General features: G+C 38.3%; 2 protein-coding genes across 2 annotated transcripts in view; one reads left to right on the forward strand and one right to left on the reverse strand.

Moving 5' to 3' along the window:
• LOC144958134 (protein gustavus-like) overlaps window positions 1–8,700 on the forward strand; it is a 34,811-nt gene extending 26,111 nt beyond the window's left edge. The window contains exons 4-6 of the mRNA XM_078889869.1: window positions 1,669–1,871; window positions 5,238–5,418; window positions 7,531–8,700. Of these exons, the coding sequence (XP_078745995.1) occupies window positions 1,669–1,871; window positions 5,238–5,418; window positions 7,531–7,808 (662 nt within the window). The 3' untranslated portion in view covers window positions 7,809–8,700. The remainder of the gene's footprint in view (window positions 1–1,668; window positions 1,872–5,237; window positions 5,419–7,530) is intronic.
• A 5,772-nt stretch (window positions 8,701–14,472) lies between these two features.
• Window positions 14,473–18,898, reverse strand: LOC144957802 (uncharacterized). Its single transcript, XM_078889234.1, has 2 exons — window positions 18,667–18,898; window positions 14,473–16,780 (listed from the first exon to the last, which is right to left on the reverse strand). The coding sequence occupies exons 1-2, from the start codon at window positions 18,713–18,715 to the stop codon at window positions 16,062–16,064; spliced, it is 768 nt and encodes a 255-aa protein (XP_078745360.1). The 5' UTR covers window positions 18,716–18,898; the 3' UTR covers window positions 14,473–16,061.
• Window positions 18,899–22,500: the final 3,602 nt, after the last annotated feature.

Here is a 22,500-nt window from a genome sequence, read left to right on the forward strand (position 1 = left end):
TGCACGAGAGGTAGCCGTCGCTCAATTCATGTAGCATTCAACTGTAGTTCAATTCATGTAGCATTCGACTGTAGTTCAATTCATGTAGCATTCGACTGTAGTTCAATTCATGTAGCATTCGACTGTAGTTCAATTCATGTAGCATTCGACTGTAGTTCAATTCATGTAGCATTAGACTGTAGTTCAATTCATGTAGCATTAGACTGTAGTTCAATTCATGTAGCATTAGACTGTAGTTCAATTTCATGTAGCATTCGACTGTAGTTCAATTCATGTAGCATTCGACTGTAGTTCAATTCATGTAGCATTAGACTGTAGTTCAATTCATTAGCATTCGAACTGTAGTCAATTCATGTAGCATTAGACTGTAGTTCAATTCATGTAGTCATAGACCTGTAGTTCAATTCATGTACATTAGACTGTAGTTCAATTCATGTAGCATTCGACTGTAGTTCAATTCATGTAGCATTCGACTGTAGTTCAATTCATGTAGCATTCGACTGTAGTTCAATTCATGTAGCATTCGACTGTAGTTCAATTCATGTAGCATTCGACTGTAGTTCAATTCATGTAGCATTAGACTGTAGCTCAATCCATGCCATGTAGCATTCAACTGTAGCTCAATTTATGTAGGATACAACTGTAGCTCAATCCATGTAGCATTCAACTGTAGCTCAATTTATGTAGCACTCGACTGTAGCTCAATTTATGTAGCATTCGACTGTAGCTTAATTTATGTAACATTCTACTGTAGCTCAATTCATTTAGCATTCAACTGAAGCTCAATCCATGCCATGTTGCATTCAACTGTAGCTCAATTTAAGTTTCATTCAACTGTAGCCTTCATAAGCCTGTAGGGCCTTCCTACTATGATGAATCAAATCGACGCCTCCCCCCCTTCCCCCCATCCCCTCCCCCCGCTATTTTATTCCGAGTTTTTGCGCACCACCTCCCCCTTGGGTTATCAGACCTGCAAATAAGTGCACGTCGACTTCTCCCCTTCTGTTTCACGTATCTAAAATAATAAAATTCCGTTTATTCATTCCATGGGGCAAATTTGTCTTTAGGGTCTATTCAATGGGAAGACTGGAATAACTAACCCAAGCGTCAGCCGCAGTGCAGCGCCGCAAATTCAGCTAGGACGAGGTGACTTGCTCAAGTCCACACAACACAGCGGGTTATCAAACTCGGTACCTTTCGGGTACGAAGCAAAGACTATACCACTGTGGCATGCTGACCCTCATACTCCATTGGGGGCGAGGGAGAGGGGGGGGGGAGGGGGGTGGGACGTAGATGATTTTAAAGCAACAAAGAAATATATTTACACATTTTCCTATTTCCTCCTGCAATGTTCTCGTCTTTCGCGGCAATGTGGTCTTGTGGTATGACACTCGCTTTCAGATCGGAAGGTCCTGAGTTCGAGCTTCGCTCGGTGCATAGTTGAGTCCTCGGAAAAGGCCATTTCCTCACATTCTCTCACCATACTCAGGTGTAAAATGAATACCTGGCCGTTAACAGCTTTGTCTCTGTCGGAAGAAAAAAAATGTAATATCGCCTAACAGGAGTTATGTCTAGTCCTACATGTTTAGTGTTGCCCCTGTAAAGCGATTTGAGCACGTTAAGAGGATGTTGCTCGATATAAAAGCTCAGCTTTTGTTTTTCTTTCAGGAAAACATGTGTTTGAAATCGTCTACCCGGTGAAAGAGAGGGGCTATTTCGCCACAGTGGGCGTGGCCACTCTCGATGCTCCCTTGACGCAGAGAGGCAAGTCTTGTCTAATAGGAGCCAATTCCCACTCTTGGGGCATCTGCTTACACTCCAAAAGGGCCTACCACAGGAACAACGCTGTCAAGAAATTCCCAAGTACATTGGTACGTAGTACAAAGTGATATATATATATATATATATATATATATATATATATATATATATAAAATATAATATAATATAAAAACAAAATCCATGAAATAATAGTGCTCAACTTTATGATAAAAGGGGCTATTTATAAAACATTTCAAGTTTAATTATGATCAACTTTTTAAAAAAAGTAAAATAACGAAAGTGCCTGAAGGATCTTAGGGGTCACAGTCCAATTCCACCACTCGGCCACTTCGCCCCCCCCCCCCCCCTCCCCTATATATATATATATATTTCAGGCACTTTCGTTATTTTCCTCGGGCAAGATTATTAAACTCCAGTTTGTTCACATGGACAACATAGGTGATTCCTGTTGACATCAGACATCTTGTTTGATGAATTATCTGTTTTCCTTCGTGGGATGCCGAGGTGACAATATCTTATGATGTCGTGGTGGAATGGCATAATTATATATATATATATATATATATATATATATATATATATAATATATATATATATATATGTGTGTGTGTGTGTGTGTGTGTGTGTGTGTGTGTGCATATTGAATAATTAAGGTCACTCACATTTTTCTGTTGATACAATCGTTTCATTGCAATACAGTTAAGCGCCAAGTCTGCGTTTATGTTGTCTAGTTGTATGACACTTGCCTCCGTAAAAGTAAAATTCCCCTTTATTCATCCCCAATGGAAAATTTGTCTCTAGGATCTATTCCAGGGGAAGACTGGAATAACCCAGGCATCAGCCGCAGTGCAGCGTCGCAAGTTGAACTAGGACGAGGTGACTAGCTCAAGACCATATACAGCGCAGCGGCGGGTGATCGAACTCGGTACCTTACGTGTACGAAGCAAAGACCGCACCGTTGAGCCTGGATTAGAATCCCGATGAGCGCATAGTTGAGTCCTTGGAAAGGACCATAGAGTCATGAATTTCCTCCATGCATTAAACCACAGTAAAAGAATGACTGGCTTTGTTACGATGCTGGAATGAATCGTTTCCGAGTCATCGAGTGATTAATTAACCAGACACCAGCACATGACATGACGTTAATCTCTTATAGAACATACAAATAGAACATAATCTAAAGTTTGTAATAGGGCTAATAAGATTTAATTAACACGGTCAATGATTAACTTGAACACGACATGGATACACTGTAAACATCACACAGCGTGTTGTTGAGTGATGTGTAAGTGTGTAAATTGTGAATGTGCTTTACACGCGTTATCTTCTTCTTCATTGTTAAATTGTTGCTGTTGACTTGGGACATTTTTTTACCAATGGAAACGATATCATTATTATTATTATTATTATTATTATTATTATTATTATTATTAAGACCACCAAAATAATAATAATGATAATAATAATAATAATAATAATAATAATAATAATAATAATAATAATAATAATAATAATAATATATAATAATAATAATGATGATGATGATGATGATGATGATGATGATGATGATGATAATAATAATAATAACAATAATAATAATAATAATAATAATAATAATAATAATAATAATAATAATAATAATAATAATAATAATAATAATAATAATTTTTAAAGCGTCAATCCCGTGTAGTCGCTCATTGAGAAAGAGGAAATTATACATGCTGCACATAGTAATAACGACACCAATCAGATATTGGCTAAATATGCGTAGGTACATTTCTATTCGTAGAATAATAAGGTGGGATGTTTCAGTCTTCTCCCTATGGAGATATAATGGAAGTGATGGAATTGGGGCAATCTTATATAATTTAGGGAATCGTCAATTCAAGTCGTCGATCACGTGATTTGTTGCCGTCCAATAAAGTCAACGAAATGGAACTATATTATTGGCTATGTAAAAGCATACAACTCCATTACAAAAGAATGTTAGAGGTCAAAGGTGAAGGCATGAGACCAAAGTGCAGACCAACAAGATCATGGATGGATGATGTGCGGCTATGTGGTCTGGTGGTATGACACTCGCTTTCTGATCAGAAGGTCCTGGGTTCGAACCTCCCTCGACGCATTGTTGAGTCCTTGGAAAAGGCTCTTTACTCGCATTCTCTCACCGCACTCAGGTGTAAAATGAGTACCTGGCTGTTAACAGCGTTGTCTCTGTCACAAAAAAATTCTCATATCGCTTAACAGGCGTCATGTTTCGTTTACATGTTACGTGTTTTTGTTTGTCAGGGACCCCTTGTAAAGCGCTTTGAGCACATTTAGTAGATATCGCGCTATATAAAAGCTCCAGTTTTTTATATGAAAGGCTGGAGTGGACTCTCTGTAATTGACTGAGGCAACAACAAAAAAACGTGCAACGGAGAACAACGCCACTACCTCATTATTCCATTCGTCTGTAGTGTTTCATTCAACCTTTCATATTTTGTTGATAAAAGGGAAACCCGAAACGTCCATTTTATCTGTTTTCGTATAATATTAAATTGAAGCTTACAATTCAATTTCACATTGGTATGTCGGTGATGATGACTGGCTGCTCAAAGTCGCACTCATATCGGCCATGACGGGTTGGTGAAAGTCGCACTCATTGGGTGGGGTTCCTGGCCTCCCATAGTGGGCAGGGAAGCATTTATTTACTGTCTTCTATCCCTATATTATATCTGTTTTCCAACATTATTTCTTTCTCTGTCTTGAAATGAGATTACTTAAGTTTTGTCCTGGACCTGGCCGAATACCATAGCTGGGTGGGAAACAGTCAAATGTTTAGTTAGTTTTGGGAGATGATATTGTTCTCCTTGTAAATCATCTCTCTGTTATGCAGCGTTTTATGTTTTGTATACATATAACATATGTTTTGTAAACATTTGTGTGTATTCCTCTTTGTAGGGACCTGTGCTTGTGTCTGGATGAGACTGTTAGGTGACCTCAAATTAAGTACTTTGATAGTGTGCTCTTGGAATCTACATCTGTTTCCTATTTGAACAAATTCCCCTTTGTCTTACCTTTTCTTGGGTGCTTTAATTGTAATTCTAGAACTTTTTACTATCCCATTTTCTTCCTTTTTACTAGCCCTGTTATGACCTTAATGTGTTGCAAGCGCCGTAAAACCTTTAAAAAACAAAACAAAGTCGTACTCATGTCTCCTCTGCTATCATTAGGTACGATCAGGAGAATGAGATGAGGTCAGTAACATGCTCATATGTCAAGCTGAACAAAGTGACCTATTGGGATGTTGGATATTTTAAAAAGTGTGACCACGTTTTGATCATTTTGAATCCATTTTTCAATGTGACGAATGATTCGAACACATAGAAAAGTTACAACATCATAGATCGTACAATTTTATGTATTTCATTCTCTACTCATAAATTATCAATTTTTATTATTTTTCATTTCAGGCCCAAATGCCAGACAAATTTTACTTGTACCTAGATGTAGATTCTGGAAGTATCGGTTTTGGATCTGACCTTGACTACTACGGCACCGCCCACGTCGGCATCCGGTCTGAGAAACCCCTTCATCCCGTGGTGATGTCGTGTATGCCCAAATCTACCATCACGATGGTGTACAGAGGACAAGGTAAGGCGTCGAGTGGCCAATATAGACGTTCAGTCAATTAATTCATTCACAGCAGGAAGGATCATCCAGAAATAGGATTAAATAGTCTGATAACACGTCTGCCCAGAAACCAGCAGCTCGGTTCTAAACAAAGAAAATCGGTAGTTTTTATTCTCCTTGCTGGCTAGAACTTTTTTACATGTCATGTGAACAGAATGTAAAAAGTCACAACATGATTAGATTCATGTTTTTCTCCTGATGATACACATTTATGCTCGTCGGAGTAGTATTTCATAATAGAACCAATTACTAAGTTACAATGCTTGATTACGAGGGAAGTGACGCCACGACTGTTGAAGCCTAATGAGAGCAAAGTGACCACAACTCATGAAAACTGAGCGTGTAAACCAAGAATTGAACAGACATCAGTTGGTTTCTTCCTTTACACGCTCAGTTTTCATCAGTTATAGTCATTTCACCTTCTGATTCTGGATATCCGTGCGACTGTTCCGGGAGAGTCCTGTCTTAGTGCAGTAGGGGCCTTAGAGAGACAGCGATAGATAGAGCGAAGTTGACGTCACTCGGATCTTTGTTATTATTTTTTTTTTTGCCATCCACGTTTATGAGTAATTCTCACTAAACTGTATTAACCAGACTATAAGCGTTCAAGGTTACATGGTTTTGTGTGTTGGTCCGTTATACTTCCGGATAGCAATTATAGATAGTGTGCTGACGGGCCATAGAACTACACGCTGCATGCTACACGTTTTAAACGTGTATAGAAAAGTGAAACCTCGCTGTCTCTCTTATGCTGGATCATACAACTCACTACACGCTGCACGGGACTCGCTACATGCTACATGCGTGTAGAGAGAAATGGACATGCTCACTTTTTTGCTCCACGCGTAGTTCTAGATCCGGACGACTACATGGAAAAATTGATTGAACTGGTAAGGGCAAGGCCCCTGCTCTGGGATCTGGGAAGAGTTCTTCATCAGGATTCGCAAGAAGATGACGAAATGTACGCTGGAACTCTCCTCGTGATTCTCTGAGAAGGAAATGTTCTCGGCACCATATGCTTTGTCTCTTTTGTTTTCTTCTCAGTCGTCACAAAAGCAAAATCAGAACATCTTCTTCGTCGGAAGAATTCATCTTCGGAGAAAATAAAACATAATCTCTCTGTCTCTGGCAAAATATGAAGCATGTAGCATGATGATAGTGTGAAGTTATATAGCCCAAGGTATGAAACGTGTAGCATGTATCGTGGAGCGTGTAGTTCTATGGCCCGTCAGCCTAAGAAGTTCACAACATTCCCATCCGGAAGTATAACGAACCAACACACAAAACTCTGTGTAACCATGCACGTTTATATGTAGTCTGGTTAATACAGTTTAGTGAGAATTACTCATAAACTCGGATGGCAAAAAACAATAACAAAACACCCGAATGACGTCACCTTCATTCTATCTGAAGCGGGTAGAAATGGTGTGTATTTTATTCAAACACATTATACCATCAACACACAAAGGCCATGTTTACCGTCTTGACATTGACATTTTTTTTTTTACGATAACTTACTACTATGTTACTAGTGTGCATCTTGTGTGAGTGTGTCTATGTCAATATTGTATTGTTATAAATGTGTAACCAAATGACAAATTGCCACTTTTTTGGGGACAATAAAGATATATTATTATTATCATTAACACCAACATACGGAAGGTGCCCTCAAGTTTCATGTCTCCATATTTTCATTTTAGTCTATAGATAGTATGCGCTTGACTAAGAAGCTCACAACATTGTCATTCGGAAGTATAACGGACCAACACAGAAAACTATGTGTAACCTTGAACGTTTATAGTCTGGTTAATACAGTTTAGTGAGAATTGCTCATAAACGCGGATGGCAAAATAAAAACAGTAACAAAAACCTGAGTGACATCAACTTCATTCTTTCTATATAGTTTTGTGTTCTGATATGTCATATCCAGCTGGCGGACAGGTTATTTACTTCCAATGACTTTGGAACCGGAAGAGAGGAAAGAATGACGTCGGTACTATGATTCCAAATTATAATTAATTCTTTAAATTCTTCTATTTCTCTCCCCCCCCCCCCCCCCGCCCCTTCCAAAAGGTGACCCCAATCGTATCCCCAACGTCGGCATGACACCAGCCGGACCCCCATTACAGCAACCAGAGCCGCGCCAGGACCCCCCAGTCATGGAGGCAGGCCCGATCTACAAACCACCACCCCCTACCAACGACGGCATGGAATCCAAAATGACCGACGCAGGCCCACCACCTCCACCCTCGACGAAGATGGGTGACCAAGGCAACGATGGTGGTGGATCGACCGTGTCACTCAAGAAAGAGGTGGAGCCTATTCCGGAAGAGACCGCAAAGGAGTCTTAATCAATATTCATGATATTATAATTAGTATTTATTAATTCATTTATTGATTCATTCTTGATTCCACTCTTTTATATATTTTCTCATACATTTTTTTTGTTAAAGTTTAACTAATATTATATATTATTTTATAGCTATTTGGAATCCTTTTCGCTACCATTCCTGTCCTATTCCTATGCTTGACTATCACCATCATCATCATCATCATCATTATCATCATCATCATCATCACCATCATCATCATCATCATCATCATCATCATCATCATCATCATCATCATCATCATCATCATCATCATCATCATCATCGGGACAGCGTGGGTCTTTGTTTCGTACCCGAAAGGTACCGAGTTCGATCACCCGCCGTCGCATCATCATCACCACCACCATCATCATCATCATCATCATCATCATCATCATCATCATCATCATCATCATCATCATCATCATCATCATCATCATCATCGGGACAGCGTGGGTCTTTGTTTCGTACCCGAAAGGTACCGAGTTCGATCACCCGCCGTCGCATCATCATCACCACCATCATCACCACCACCATCATCATCATCATCATCATCATCATCATCATCATCATCATCATCATCATCATCATCATCGTTATCATCACCATCCTCAACATCAGCATCATCATCACCATCATCATCACCACCATCATCATCATCATCATCATCACCATCATCATCATCATCATCATCATTATCATCATCATCATCATCATCATCATCATCATCATCATCATCATCAATTCTTCAACATTTTTCTAAATTTCTACTCATCTGTGACTGTTTATCACAACTCCAGCTTCAATCCGTCCACCAATTTATGTTTCTTTATGACAATCAATTCTCAAATAAACAAAATTGTTGTACAGAAAATCTCGCCTCTTGTAATTATTTCGTTTCATACAGGACCAGTTGTCTGTAAAAGGCAATAAATAGGCTCATGGAGCTGAAGTTTATCCCAGTATCTATAGAATGAAACAGAAAATACCAATTGCTACCCTTTGGTCAGGACGTTAGTCTATAGCCAGATCTAACACAGAAACAGCTACCCTTTGGACAGGACGCTAGTCTATTGCCAGATCTATCAAATACACAGCTACCCTTTGGACAGGACGCTAGTCTATCGCCAGATCTAACCCAGACACAGCTACCCTTTGGACAGGACGCTATTCTACCGCCAGATCTAACACAGACACAGCTACCCTTTGGATAGGACACTAGTCTATAGCCAGATCTAACACAGACACAGCTACCCTTTGGACAGGACGCTAGTCTATCGCCAGATCTAACACAGATACAGCTATCCTTTGGACAGGACGCTAGTCTATCGCCAGACCTAACACAGACACAGCTACCCTTTTGAAAGGACACTAGTCTATAGCCAGATCTAACACAGATACAGCTACCCTTTGGATAGGACACTAGTCTATAGCCAGATCTAACACAGATACAGCTACCCTTTGGACAGGACACTAGTCTCTCGCCAGATCTAACACAGACACAGCTACCCTTTGGTCAGGACGCTAGTCTATTGCCAGATCTATCAAATACACAGCTACCCTTTGGACAGGACGCTAGTCTATCGCCAGATCTAACACAGACACAGCTACCCTTTGGACAGGACGCTAGTCTATAGCCAGATCTAACACAGATACAGCTACCCTTTGGATAGGACACTAGTCTATAGCCAGATCAAACACAGATACAGCTACCCTTTGGACAGGACGCTGGTCTATAGCCAGATCTAACACAGATACAGCTACCCTTTAGATATGACGCGAGTTTATCGCCAGATCTAACACAGACACAGCTACCCTTTGGACAGGACGCTAGTCTATCGCCAGATCTAACACAGACACAGCTACCCTTTGGTCAGGACGCTAGTCTATAGCCAGATCTAACACATAGACACAGCTACCCTTTGGATAGGACACTAGTCTTTAGCCAGATCTAACACAGACACAGCTACCCTTTGGATAGGACGCTAGTCTATAGCCAGATCTAACACAGACACAGCTACCCTTTGGACAGGACACTAGTCTATAGCCAGATCTAACACAGACACAGCTACCCTTTGGTCAGGACGCTAGACTAGCGCCAGATCTAACACAGACACAGCTATCCTTTGGACAGGACGCTAGTCTATCGCCAGACCTAACACAGACACAGCTACCCTTTTGAAAGGACACTAGTCTATAGCCAGATCTAACACAGATACAGCTACCCTTTGAGGACAGTAGCAATCTACAGTAGCTCCTTTGGACAGACCTAGCATGATCTAACACAGACACAGCTACCCTTTGGTCAGGACGCTAGTCTATTGCCAGATCTATCAAATACACAGCTACCCTTTGGACAGGACGCTAGTCTATCGCCAGATCTAACACAGACACAGCTACCCTTTGGACAGGACGCTAGTCTATAGCCAGATCTAACACAGATACAGCTACCCTTTGGATAGGACACTAGTCTATAGCCAGATCAAACACAGATACAGCTACCCTTTGGACAGGACGCTGGTCTATAGCCAGATCTAACACAGATACAGCTACCCTTTAGATATGACGCGAGTCTATCGCCAGATCTAACACAGACACAGCTACCCTTTGGACAGGACGCTGTCTATCGCCAGATCTAACACAGACACAGCTACCCTTTGGTCAGGACGCTAGTCTATAGCAAGATCTAACACATAGACACAGCTACCCTTTGGATAGGACACTAGTCTTTAGCCAGATCTAACACAGACACAGCTACCCTTTGGATAGGACGCTAGTCTATAAGCCAGATCTAACACAGACACAGCTACCCTTTGGACAGGACACTAGTCTATAGCCAGATCTAACACAGACACAGCTACCCTTTGGTCAGGACGCTAGACTAGCGCCAGATCTAACACAGACACAGCTATCCTTTGGACAGGACACTAGACTATCGCCAGATCTAACACAGATACAGCTACCCTAACACTACTTTGTGGACAGGAGTGTCGGGAAAAAAAAAAGAAAATATCGACTGCAACCGGGATCTACCTTGGTCCCGTTAATTGTGAAGCGAGTGCTCTACCAATTGAGCTATCGGGACTCCGGTTATTTGCATGTCTGATCTGATGCCTCAAATCATTATGGGCTCATTGTTGTAATGGAAATATTCTCAAACCAATGCAAAATATTCTTCATTACAACAATGTTAACTCACTCAATCCTAGAGATTTTTACTGCTTTTCAAAATTGGAAGAAATAATTTTAAAATGAGCATGTACACAGATAGTTTTATTCAACTACTATTAACATGTAAAAATGAAAAAAAAACCCTAGCTTTGATACTACGCCTATAATTTGTCTCAGAAAAATGTAATGAATAGGCATGGGGTAAAAGTAACCCCTGGTAAACCACGGATATAGTCGGTGTTAGGGTTGAGTGAGTTAAATCAAGCCCATAAATGCGTTCGGGTATTAGATCTGCAAAATGCATGCACGTTGGATTCAACTTTTTCAGACTTGCATTGAAATCTAGATGTAGATATTCGTGCAGGATAATCAGACGATGTGATTTTGCTTCAAGGGGAAACAACGGGGCAGCATGGCTCACCGGTACGGTCTTTGCTTCGTACCCAAAAGGTAACGAGTTCAATCACCCGCCGCTGCTTTCTGTGGCCTTGAGCAAGTCACCTAGCCCTAGATCACTTTGCGGCGCTGCGCTGCGGCTGACGCCTGGGTTATTCCAGTCTTCCATTGGAATAGACCCTAAGGACACATTTCTCCTTGGGGATGAATAGAAGTAATTTTATTTTATTTATTATTTATCTACAGGACCTTTGACCTTTGCCCATTTTGAGGGCAGTTAAAATGCAGAGTATTCATACTCTTTCTCTGGGTCATAAGATCTTTAACAATAAATACATCCTAGCTCGCTCGGCGCATAGTTGAGTCCTTGGAAAAGGCTCTTTACTCATATTCTCTCGCTGTACTCAGCTGTAAAGTTGTCTCTGTCCGAAAAAAATTGTAATATATCCTAACAGGCGTCATGTCTCGTCCTACTGTTAAGTGTTTTTGTTGGCCGGGAACCCCTTGTAAAGCGCTTTGAGCACGCATAGTGGATATTGCGCTATATAAAAGCTCAATTTTTAAAAAAGTAATTTTACCCAATCATTTCTTCATGGCCAGAGTGATAAATGGGAAAAAATAGTGACTTCTCTCAGGACTGATATTATGCCCTTAGCTTGTAAGGCAAGTGTTCTATCAACTGAACCATCGGTTCTACTCATGGACGGACATTGGGAAATAGCCACATGGACAGCAACAATTTAATACAGGAAAGTAAGAGGGGATTAGAGGTGGGGGGGGGGGAGAGGGTGGGTGTGTTTGTGAGACTTTATCGCTTATCGATCTTATTGTGTGGCTTTGTGGTTTAGCAGTATGACACTCGCCCTCGAATCGATAGGTCCCAGGTTCGTGTATTAATTAAATTAAGCTTTATATAGCGCAAGATCCACTAAAATGTGCTCAAAGCGCTTTACAAGGGGTCCCTGGTCAACAGCAACATTTAACACGTAGGACGAGACATGACGCCTGTTAGGCGATATTACAATTTTTCGGACAAAGAAAACGCTGTTAACGGCCAGGTACTCATTTTACACCTGAGTCCGGTGAGAGAATGTGAGTAAAGAGCCTTTTCCAAGGACTCAACTATGCGCCGAACGCGAGGCTCGAACCCAGGACCTTCCGATCCGAAAGCGAGTGTCATACCACTAGACCACATAGCCGCACACATGTACTGCTCTTGTTGAGTGGTTGAGTCATTGGAAAAGGCTTTTTTACTCACATTCTCTCACCATACTCAGGTGTAAGATGACATTGTTAACAGCATTGTCTCTATTGAGAAAAAAAAGATGCGTCATCTCCTAACAGGCATCATGTCTCGTCCTCCATGCTAAGTGTTGCTGTTGGCTAGAGACCCTTTGTATAGACCTAGGAGCACGTTAATTGGATATTGTGCTATATAAATTAAGCTTTGAGCTTTTCTTATGTAGCGCAAATTCCACTAAAAGTGCTCAAAGCGCTTTACAAGGGGTCGCTGGCCAACAGCAACATGCAACATGTAAGAAGAATGCCCAAGTTTAATTAATAGTAATAACATCCCATTGAGGGCAGGAGGTTACTTGCTCTGTCTTTTATCTCTTTCCTTTTGTGTTGCAAGTTAAATTAAATTGAGCTTTATATAGCGCAATATCCACTAAAATGTGCTCAATGCGCTTTACAAGGGGTCCCTGGTCAACAGCAACATTTAACATATAGGACGAGACATGACGCCTGATAGGCGATATTACAATTTTTTTCGGACAAAGACAACGCTGTTAACGACCAGGTACTCATTTTACACCTGAGTACGGTGAGAGAATGTGAGTAAAGACCCTTTCCCAATGACTCAACTATGCGCCTTACGCGAGGCTCGAACCCAGGACCTTCCGACCCGAAGGCGAGTGTCATACCACTAGACCACATAGCCGCATGTTTTCTGTCTTTATATTGGAATGGGATTGCTTGTTTTTGTCCCAGTCATTTTATTCATTTTTACTGGCGCTGAAATGACCTAAATGAGTTGCAAGCGCCGTAAAACCGTTTAAAACAAACAAAAACAACAAACAACTAATCATTACATACTGTATTTTGATAATAAATAAAGAATTGACACTGAAACAAGATCAAATACATTTTATTGAAATAAATGTCAGAACATCACATTTACAATTTACAATAACTGTGTCATCTGTAATTGATAATAGGTATAAAGGCACGAAAGGAGTTCTTATAAGACATTAACACACCCACACACACACTCTCTCTCTCTCTCTCTCACACACACACACACACACACACATGTGCATAAACTCCAAATTGAATGATAGACAATCAGACATAAAGATAGGAAGATAGCAAACAGGCAAACAGACAAATCGATAGATAGATAGAAAAATAGACTGAGGGAGAGAGAGAGAGAGAGAGAGAGAGAGAGAGAAAGGGAGAGTGAGAGAGAAAGACAATGAGAGAGAGAGTGAGAGAGAGAGGAAAAGACAAAGGGAGAGAGAGAGATAAAGACAAAGAGAGGAGAGGAGAGAGAGAGAGAGAGAGAGAGAGAGAGAGATAGACTGATTGATTGATTGATTGAGATAGAGAGAGAGAGAAAGTGGGAGAGAAAGAGAGAGAGAGAGAAAGAGAGAGAGATGAGAGAGAGAGCGAGAGAGAGAGAGAGAGGGAGAGAGAGAAGTTGAATAAAACAGGAGAATTGAGGGCAGTTGGGGAAAACAGTATTAGATGACGATAAATCCTGTTTTGTTTGACATTTTGTTAACATCAAATTGAGAAAAGGCGTACGATGTGACAAGGGAAGTAACTGATATATTTTTATGGATTGAAATGGTTACTGAATATCTTCTTATAACATGGCGGTCACCAGCGTTTTACAATAATATACTTTTTTTTTTAGATAAAGCAGTTCAGTTCTTTGGTTGTTTTTTTTGTTGTTTTTCCCACTCTTTAAGATTTTCTTTCATTTTTTTTTTTTTGTTTTGTTTTCAGAGAAGGGCTTAAAGTAAATGAACTCATCCATGATAATAAGTAGTTATGCAATTATTTTTTAAAAAAACACGCATACACATACACACACACACACACACACACATGTGCATAAACTCCAGGTAGAGGGACACATCGATAGATAGATAGAAAAATAGACTGAGAGAGAGAGAGAGAGAGAGAGAGAGAGAGAGAGAGAGAGAGAGAGAGAGAGAAGTTGAATAAAAAAGGAGAATTGAAGGCAGTTGGGGAAAACAGTATTAGATGACGATATATCTGTTTTGTTTTGACATTTTGTTTAAAATGAAATTTTGATGAAAAGGTGTACGATGTGATCAAGGGGAAGTAACTGATTATATTTTTTATGGATTGAAATGGTTTACTGAATTATCCTTCTTATTAACCTATGGCGGTCACAAGGGTTTTACAATAATATACTTTTTTTTTTAGATGAAAGGCAGTTCAGTTCGTTTTGGGTTGTTTTTTTTTTGTTTGTTTTTTTCCCACTCTTTTAAGATTTTTCTTTCATTTTTTTTTTTTTTTTTTTTTGTTTTTCAGAGAAGGGGCTTTTAAAGTAAATGAAACATCATCTCCATGATAATAAGAGTAGTTATCGTCAAATTATTTTTTTTAAAAAAAACACGCATACACACACACACACACAGACACACACACACATGTGCATAAACTCCAGGTAGAGGGACACATCGATAGATAGATAGAAAAATAGACTGAGAGAGAGAGAGAGAGAGAGAGGGAGGGAGGGAGGGAAAAGACAAAGGGAGAGAGAGAGAGGGATCGACAGAGAGAGAGAGAGAGAAAGAAAGAGAGAGAGATAGATAGACTGATTGATTGAGGGGGGGAAAAGAGAGAGAGAGAGAGAGAGAGAGAGAGAGAGAGAGAGAGAGAGAGAGAAGTTGAATAACACAGGAGAATTGAGGGCAGTTGGGGAAAACAGTATTAGATGACGATATATCCTGTTTTGTTTTGACATTTTGTTTAACATCAAATTTGATGAAAATGGCGTACGATGTGATCAAGGGGAAGTAACTGATTAAATTTTTTTTATGGATTGAAATGGTTTACTGAATTATCCTTCTTATTAACCTTTGGTGATCACCAGCGGTTTGTTTTTTTTAAGTTTTATTTTAGATGATGAAAGGAAGTTCAACCCGAGGTTGTTGTTTTTCCGTTTGTTTGCTTTTTTTTGTATGTTTTTTTTTCTTTTTCACTATTAATTTTTCTCTTTCTGTTTTTTTTTTGTTTTGTTGTTTTTTTTTTTTGTTTTTTTTCAGAGAAGGGGCTTTTAAAGTAAATGAACATCATTTCCATGATAATAAGAGTAGTTATCGTCAAATTATCATAACACACACATACACACACACACACACACACACGCACAAACGCTTTATTTGCAGAGAGGCCAACAGGAACAGGCAGTCATCTATTATTCTTATTATAAAACTGTATTGTATCTTTAGATTTGCTTGTAATTCAGTGCTGGATGCTAAAAAAATTAACATTTATTGGCTTCACGGAACAATGTCGATCCCAAACTCTTTTTTTAAAAAAAGAATAGATTAGAAACGAGGTACACATTGCCACCTTTTTGTTCGTATTTTCACGATCCCAGACGACTTCCGGCAGACGCCATCGCTCTCAACTTGTCGTCATGTCACTCTCGTACAGAATCACGTTTGGTCCGTAACGTTGAAGATATGACTCATCAATTTCAAAGTACATATTTTTGTAATTGTTTTCGTTGAAACGAGACTTTGGGTTTACATATCTCTCAAAATACGAGGTTTGAGGACACTGTTGTTCATATCTTATAGGGACGTTGGTTCGGTTCTGTGTCGATGCACCAAACAGTAATTGAAATTCTCTTTCGACCACGTCCATGTTACTGTTGTTATTGTATCGACTTCTGTAATATTTTTTGCGATTGTTATTGTTGATGTCGCCATTGCTACTGCCTCTATTTGTGTAGTTGTAGAGGCCATTGTTGTTGTTGTTGTAGTGTTGATGACGATGATGATTATCGTTTGTGTCGTTACAACAGTTGTTGTTTCTACCTTTATAAGTATTGTTGTAGCCACTGCTGCTGTCACTGTCACTGATGACGTCACAAATCGGATGGTCTGAATCGTCGCTGTCTTCTCCAGAACCAATGAAATCTTTCATGACGTCAAAAGCTTTATCAAAGTCTGCAATGAGTTTCTTGGTTGTATGTCCACGTTTTCCATTATTGTTGTCATGGAGACGAGGACGCGATTGGTGGGAAGAAGAAAGACGAATTGGTTTGGCTGATGTTATCGATGATAATAGAGATGATGAGATTGTAAGAGATGATACCTCATTCATACCAGTCATTGAATCTGGATTGGTTTGAAAAATATAAACAAAAACATCAATGGTTATGTATGATAATATATAATAATGGTAATGTAAAAAAAATAAAACAACGATAATAATAATAAAATAATAATAATAATAATAATAATAATAATAATATATAAAAATAATAATAATAGATAATAATATAATAATAATAATAATAATAATAATAATAAAATAATAATATAATAATAATAATAATAATAATAATAATAATAATAATAATAATAATAGAAATTACAATGATGATGATGATGACGACGACGATGATGAGTTATCTGTTTGCGCATCTCACAGAGTGGCGCGTCATTCCAAAGTGGTCCAAGGAGATTTGTGACGTAAGGGCCGTGGCCTAAACACCTAAAACCCTGAGGCGACTTTAGGTGAGCGTTCTTTAACTAACACCGGTGCCTGCTCCCAAATTTCTTACTTTGATACAAACAAGCAAATTGGTTGGGATGTTGTTTTCCTTGTTATTTTTTGTCGTTGTTTCTGTCGAATCTTGAATTATTTTATATACACATATATTTTCATATTTTAATTATGTCGGAATGAAGTAGATGAATAAAATTGTCTATAAAATAATAATAAGTGCAAAATGGTAGATGTACGAATGTCTGACATCCGAACACGATTGTGGGCTCAATTTTACATTGTTGTCATGAACAATATTTTGTTTTGGTTTTGAATGTGTGTTTCCATGACAACAACGGGCCCATAATAGTTTGGGTTATCAGACCTGCAGAAAGGTAGACGTCGGTGTAAAATAAAATTCATCTAAAGTGAATTGAAAAAAAAAAAAGTAAAAAAAAAAAAAAGAAGAGAAATAAATCATTTACTCTCTTCAATGAGGACAATGATTTCAACTAAAATATAATATTAATTGGATTCAATATAATTAAATGCTTCAGATAAAAAGATAGAGAGATATATAGATATATATTTTTATTCTTTATAATTATTCAAAAATTTATTATAACATACAAGAATAATAATACTTCCAATCAACAAATCAAGTAAGTAAAATCCATAATGAAGCAATGGAAACAAGGCTAATAATAATAATAATAATGATAATAATAATAATAATAATAATAATAATAATAATAATAATAATAATAATAATAATAATAGTGGTAAAGATAGACAGACGGACAGATAGATAGATGGGTAAATAAACTAACAAAACTTGAGCTTTTATATCTATAGCTCAATACCCACTAAATGTGCTCTAGGCGCTTTACAAGGGATCCCTAGCCAACAGCAACACCTAACATGTAGGATGAGACATAACGCCTGTTAGCCGATGTTACATTTTTTTGTGTGAACAGAGACAACGCTGTTAATGCCTTGGTACTCATTTTACACCTGAGTACGGCGAAAGAATTTGAGTAAAGAGACTTTTCCAAGGACTCAACTATGCGCCGCTTGGAACTGAAACTCATGGCCTTCCGATCCAAAGGAGAGTGTATTACCACTAGACGAGATAGCCGCATAAAGATAGATAGATAGATAGATAGATAGATAGATAGATAGATACAAAGATAGATAGATAGATAGATAGATAGATAGATGATAATAGATAGATAGATAGATAGATACAAAGATATCTAGATAGATAGATAGATAGATAGATAGATACAAAGATAGATAGATAGACACAAAGATAAATAGATGCATAGAAAGATAGATACATAGAAAGATACATAGATAGATAGATAAACAAATACATAGATAGATAGATACAAAGATAGATAGATAGATAGATAGATAGATAGATAGATAGATAGATAGATAGATAGATAGATAGATAGATAGATAGATATTTTGCAACAAATGAAATACATATAAAAATAAATACACTTACCTCCATATCTACGAGATGTCAAGGCATCAGAAATCATTGTCGACTCCATGGTTGAAAATGGATAGAATATTAATCAGATCCACACAAAAATAATAAGTTTGAAATAATATTTCACAAGTTTTGTAAAATAAAGTTCAAAAATGAAAAGATAGTTTTGATATCAAGAAATCCAATTGCTGTCTGAGGCAAATTGATTTCACGTCCAACACATTCGATTGATTTCCAAATTATGAAGTATGGATTAACTCGAATGAAAATATCAACTATCATCTAAAGTTGTGACATAGACAATAATATACTTATAAGTCAATGGGCGGAGTTATCGTTTTGCGCATGCGCATGTCACAGGGTGGCGCGTCATTCCCAGGTGGTCATTCCAAGGTGGTCATTTGGCCGTGGCCTAATACCCTACGGCGTCTTCTGTGAACGATTATGGACGCCTAGTCCTGTATCTTTCTTTCTTTTTTGTTTGTTTGTTTGTTTGTTTGTTTGAAAACAAAATCAAGACTGATTGAGTGTAACCAGTGACCGGATGAGTACTCCTGTCCAAAACTTGTACTCGCGCTCAAATATATATATATATATATATATATATATATATATATATATATATATATATATATATATATATATATATATTGTGCGGCTATGTAATCTTGTGGTATGGCACTCGCTTTCGGATCGGAAAGTTCTGTGTTCGAGCGTCGCTCGGCGCATAGTTGAATCCTTGGAGAAGGCTTTTTACTCACATTCTCTCACCGTACTCAGGTATAAATTGAGTACCTGGCCGTTAACAGCGTTGTCTCTGTCCGAACAAAAATTGCAGTATCGCCTAATAGGCGTCATGTCTCGTCCTACGTGTTAATTATTGGCCAGGGACCCCTTGTAAAGCGCTTTGAGTACGTTTAGTGGATATCTTAATAATAATAATAATAATACACATTTATACAGCGCTCATTTTCGTGTAAAACACAAGCTCTGGGCACTTTACTATATAAATTATAAATTTTAAGTGGAAAAAAAATAAAACAAAATAATAATAATAATAATAATAATAATAATAATAATAATAATAATAATAATAATAATAATAATAATAATAATAATAATAATAATAATAATAAATTCATAGCCAAATCAAGGATTCATAGAGTCAATATAGACAAATACATTAAAGTAAAATTTCGCTATATAAAGGCTCAATTTATATATATATATATATATATATATATATATATATATATATATATATTGTATCCCCCTCCCCCCCCCCCCCCCCCCCCTATCAAGAAGGTGGGTTTGGAATTATCGGTAGATTGAATTATTCCTCATAACTATTATATTACGACAAACAGATCTCTCGATGACAAAGGACGACGTAGATCAGATCAAGACCGACCACCTTGCAAACCACTGACATCTACTATAAACAATGGCCTTGTCCGTTTGACACGTCGGCTGGTAGAATATGTCCTTCAGGGGCATTTAGACCCATAGACCTGACGTTTATCCCGGTTTCTATTGCGTGAAACTGACAATAGGAAAGAAAATTTCTACATTAATGGAGATAAAAATTAAGTGAGTAGATGTGACTCATATATAAGGAAACAACACAAAACAAACAACTTGGCCCTTGGCCTTTGTCAGGAGACAAAAAACACAAACACAAATATGTACTGCTTTTATGGTTCCTAAATCCTTGGACGTGTGTATGTAACCAATCATTCGGAGAACTAATGATATGACTAGGTCAAATATTGAATCAAAAGGCGGCATGGCATGGCTATTTTAGCGGCAGGATGTATTGGCAGATTTTAAGCATTACAGGTCGTAGAAGAACGAGAATCGATGGTAATTATTGACGACCAGCATATTATTTAGACTAGAAAATAAGATGCCATCACCGTGAAGCTATAAGATCATTTTTTTAAAATTGAGCTTTTATATCGCGCAATATCCACTAAACATGCTCAAAGGGCTTTACAAGGGGTCCCTGGTCAACAGCAACAGTTAACATGTAGGACGGGACATGACGCCGGTTAGGCGATATTACAATTTTTCGGACAAAGACAACGCTGTTAATGGCCAGGTACTCATTTTACACCTGAGTACGGTGAGAGAATGTGAGTAAAGAGCCTTTTCCAAGGACTCAACTATGCGCCGAGCACGAGGCTCGAACCCAGAACCATCCGAACCGAAAGCGAGTGTCATACTACAAGACCACATAGCCGCACACAATGTATTCAGTCCCCCGGAAGAGTGGTTTTACACTTCCAATGAATTAGGAACCACTTTTGGACATCACACTTTTCTTCCCCATTGCAATTAAGCATTAACCAATCAGAATATTCCTTGTGATTTAGCCCTTACGTCCTTATGAATATTTATTACTGGAGGTCTGGCAATCATTCCTTAATTCTATAGATAGTTCGAAGTTGACGTCACTCAGGTCTTTGTTATTGTATTTTGCCATCCGCGTTTATGGGTAATTCTCACTAAACTGTATTAACCTTACTATAAACGTCCATGGTTACATTCAATTTTGTGCGTTGATCCGTTATACTTCCGGATGACAATATCGTGAGCTTCTTAGCCAAGCGCATACTATCTATAAACGATCATGGTTACACACAGTTTTGTGTGTTGGTCCGTTATACCTCCTGATGGAAATGTTGTGAGCGTCTTAGCCAAGCGCATACTATCTATAGATAGTTCGAAGATGACGTCACTCATGTCTTTGTTATTGTTTTTTGCCATCCGCGTTTATGAGTAATGCTCACTGAACTGTATTAACCCGACTATAAACGTTCATGGATACACACAGTTTTGTGTCTTGGTCCGTGATACTTCCGGATGGCAATGTCGTGAGCTTCTTAGCTAAGCGCATACTATCTATAGATACGTAAAAGTGCATGCCAATCAGGCAAATAGTCGCACAGTTAATGAGTATCAACCACACTATTTTGACACACTGATGAAGAAATTGCATAGTAACGCATGACTGCATGATATTATTTCAATCACTTGTGTTAAAATCGCAAGTTATGATCAGGATCTCTGGAATCAATTGCTTCAGGTGATAGGCAAGTACTTAAGTCGGTTATGAGTCGTCGGTACACAATTATTATTCGATGATGACAGGGACCCCCCCCCCCCCCCCCCCCCGAAAAAAATAATACAGTTTAAAAAATTATTTAGAAGAAATAAAAAGAACCACTGACTTCGCGAAGTCCCAGGTTTGAAAGTGTTTGCTAAGACGAGGGTCATTTAAATCGATCGATATTTGAAGGACAAGTTTTTCTGGCCAAATTTATAAATATGTGTTTTTCCCGATCACGACAGGGTACCAGTTCCCTTTGTGTGGATAGGTCTTTGTTATTATTAATTTGGCCACAATCAAGGGACTGAATTTGGCAACAAACGCGTCAACTCTATTAAAAACGTTTCTGACAGATTTAAAACAAAAAGGAAATAAATGCGCATATTGTTTTGTTTTCCAGCATTTGACAGAATTGATAGGGAGGTTATTTGGAAAAGATTATCTACGTCATTACGTCAGACCTGAAAATTATAGAAATCTTATTAAACATTTATAGTTTGTATGCGCTTGGCTTAGAAGCTCACAACATTGGCATCCGGAAGGATAACGGACCTACAGACAAAACACTGTGTAACCTTGAACGTTTATAGATAGTATGCGCTTGGCTAAGAAGCTCACAACATTGCCATCCGGAAGTATAACGGACCAACACACAAAACTATGCGTAACCATGAACTTTTATAGTCTGGTTCATACGGTTTAGTGAGAAGTACTCATAACCATGGATGGCAAAA

This window comes from Berghia stephanieae, chromosome 12 (assembly GCF_034508935.2).
Source record: "Berghia stephanieae isolate SIO BIC M18660-M18661 chromosome 12, UCSD_Bste_1.3, whole genome shotgun sequence".
NCBI lineage: Eukaryota > Metazoa > Mollusca > Gastropoda > Nudibranchia > Aeolidiidae > Berghia > Berghia stephanieae.

What these genes read in the sequence shown, in the direction of transcription:
- LOC144957802 (XM_078889234.1), bottom strand. Translation starts at nt 18,715, where the DNA reads ATGGAGTCGACAATGATTTCTGATGCCTTGACATCTCGTAGATATGGA. An exon ending in GACATCTCGTAGATATGGAG is followed by an intron (nt 16,781 to 18,666) that starts GTAAGTGTATTT and finishes AAACCAATCCAG; the next exon opens with ATTCAATGACTGGTATGAAT.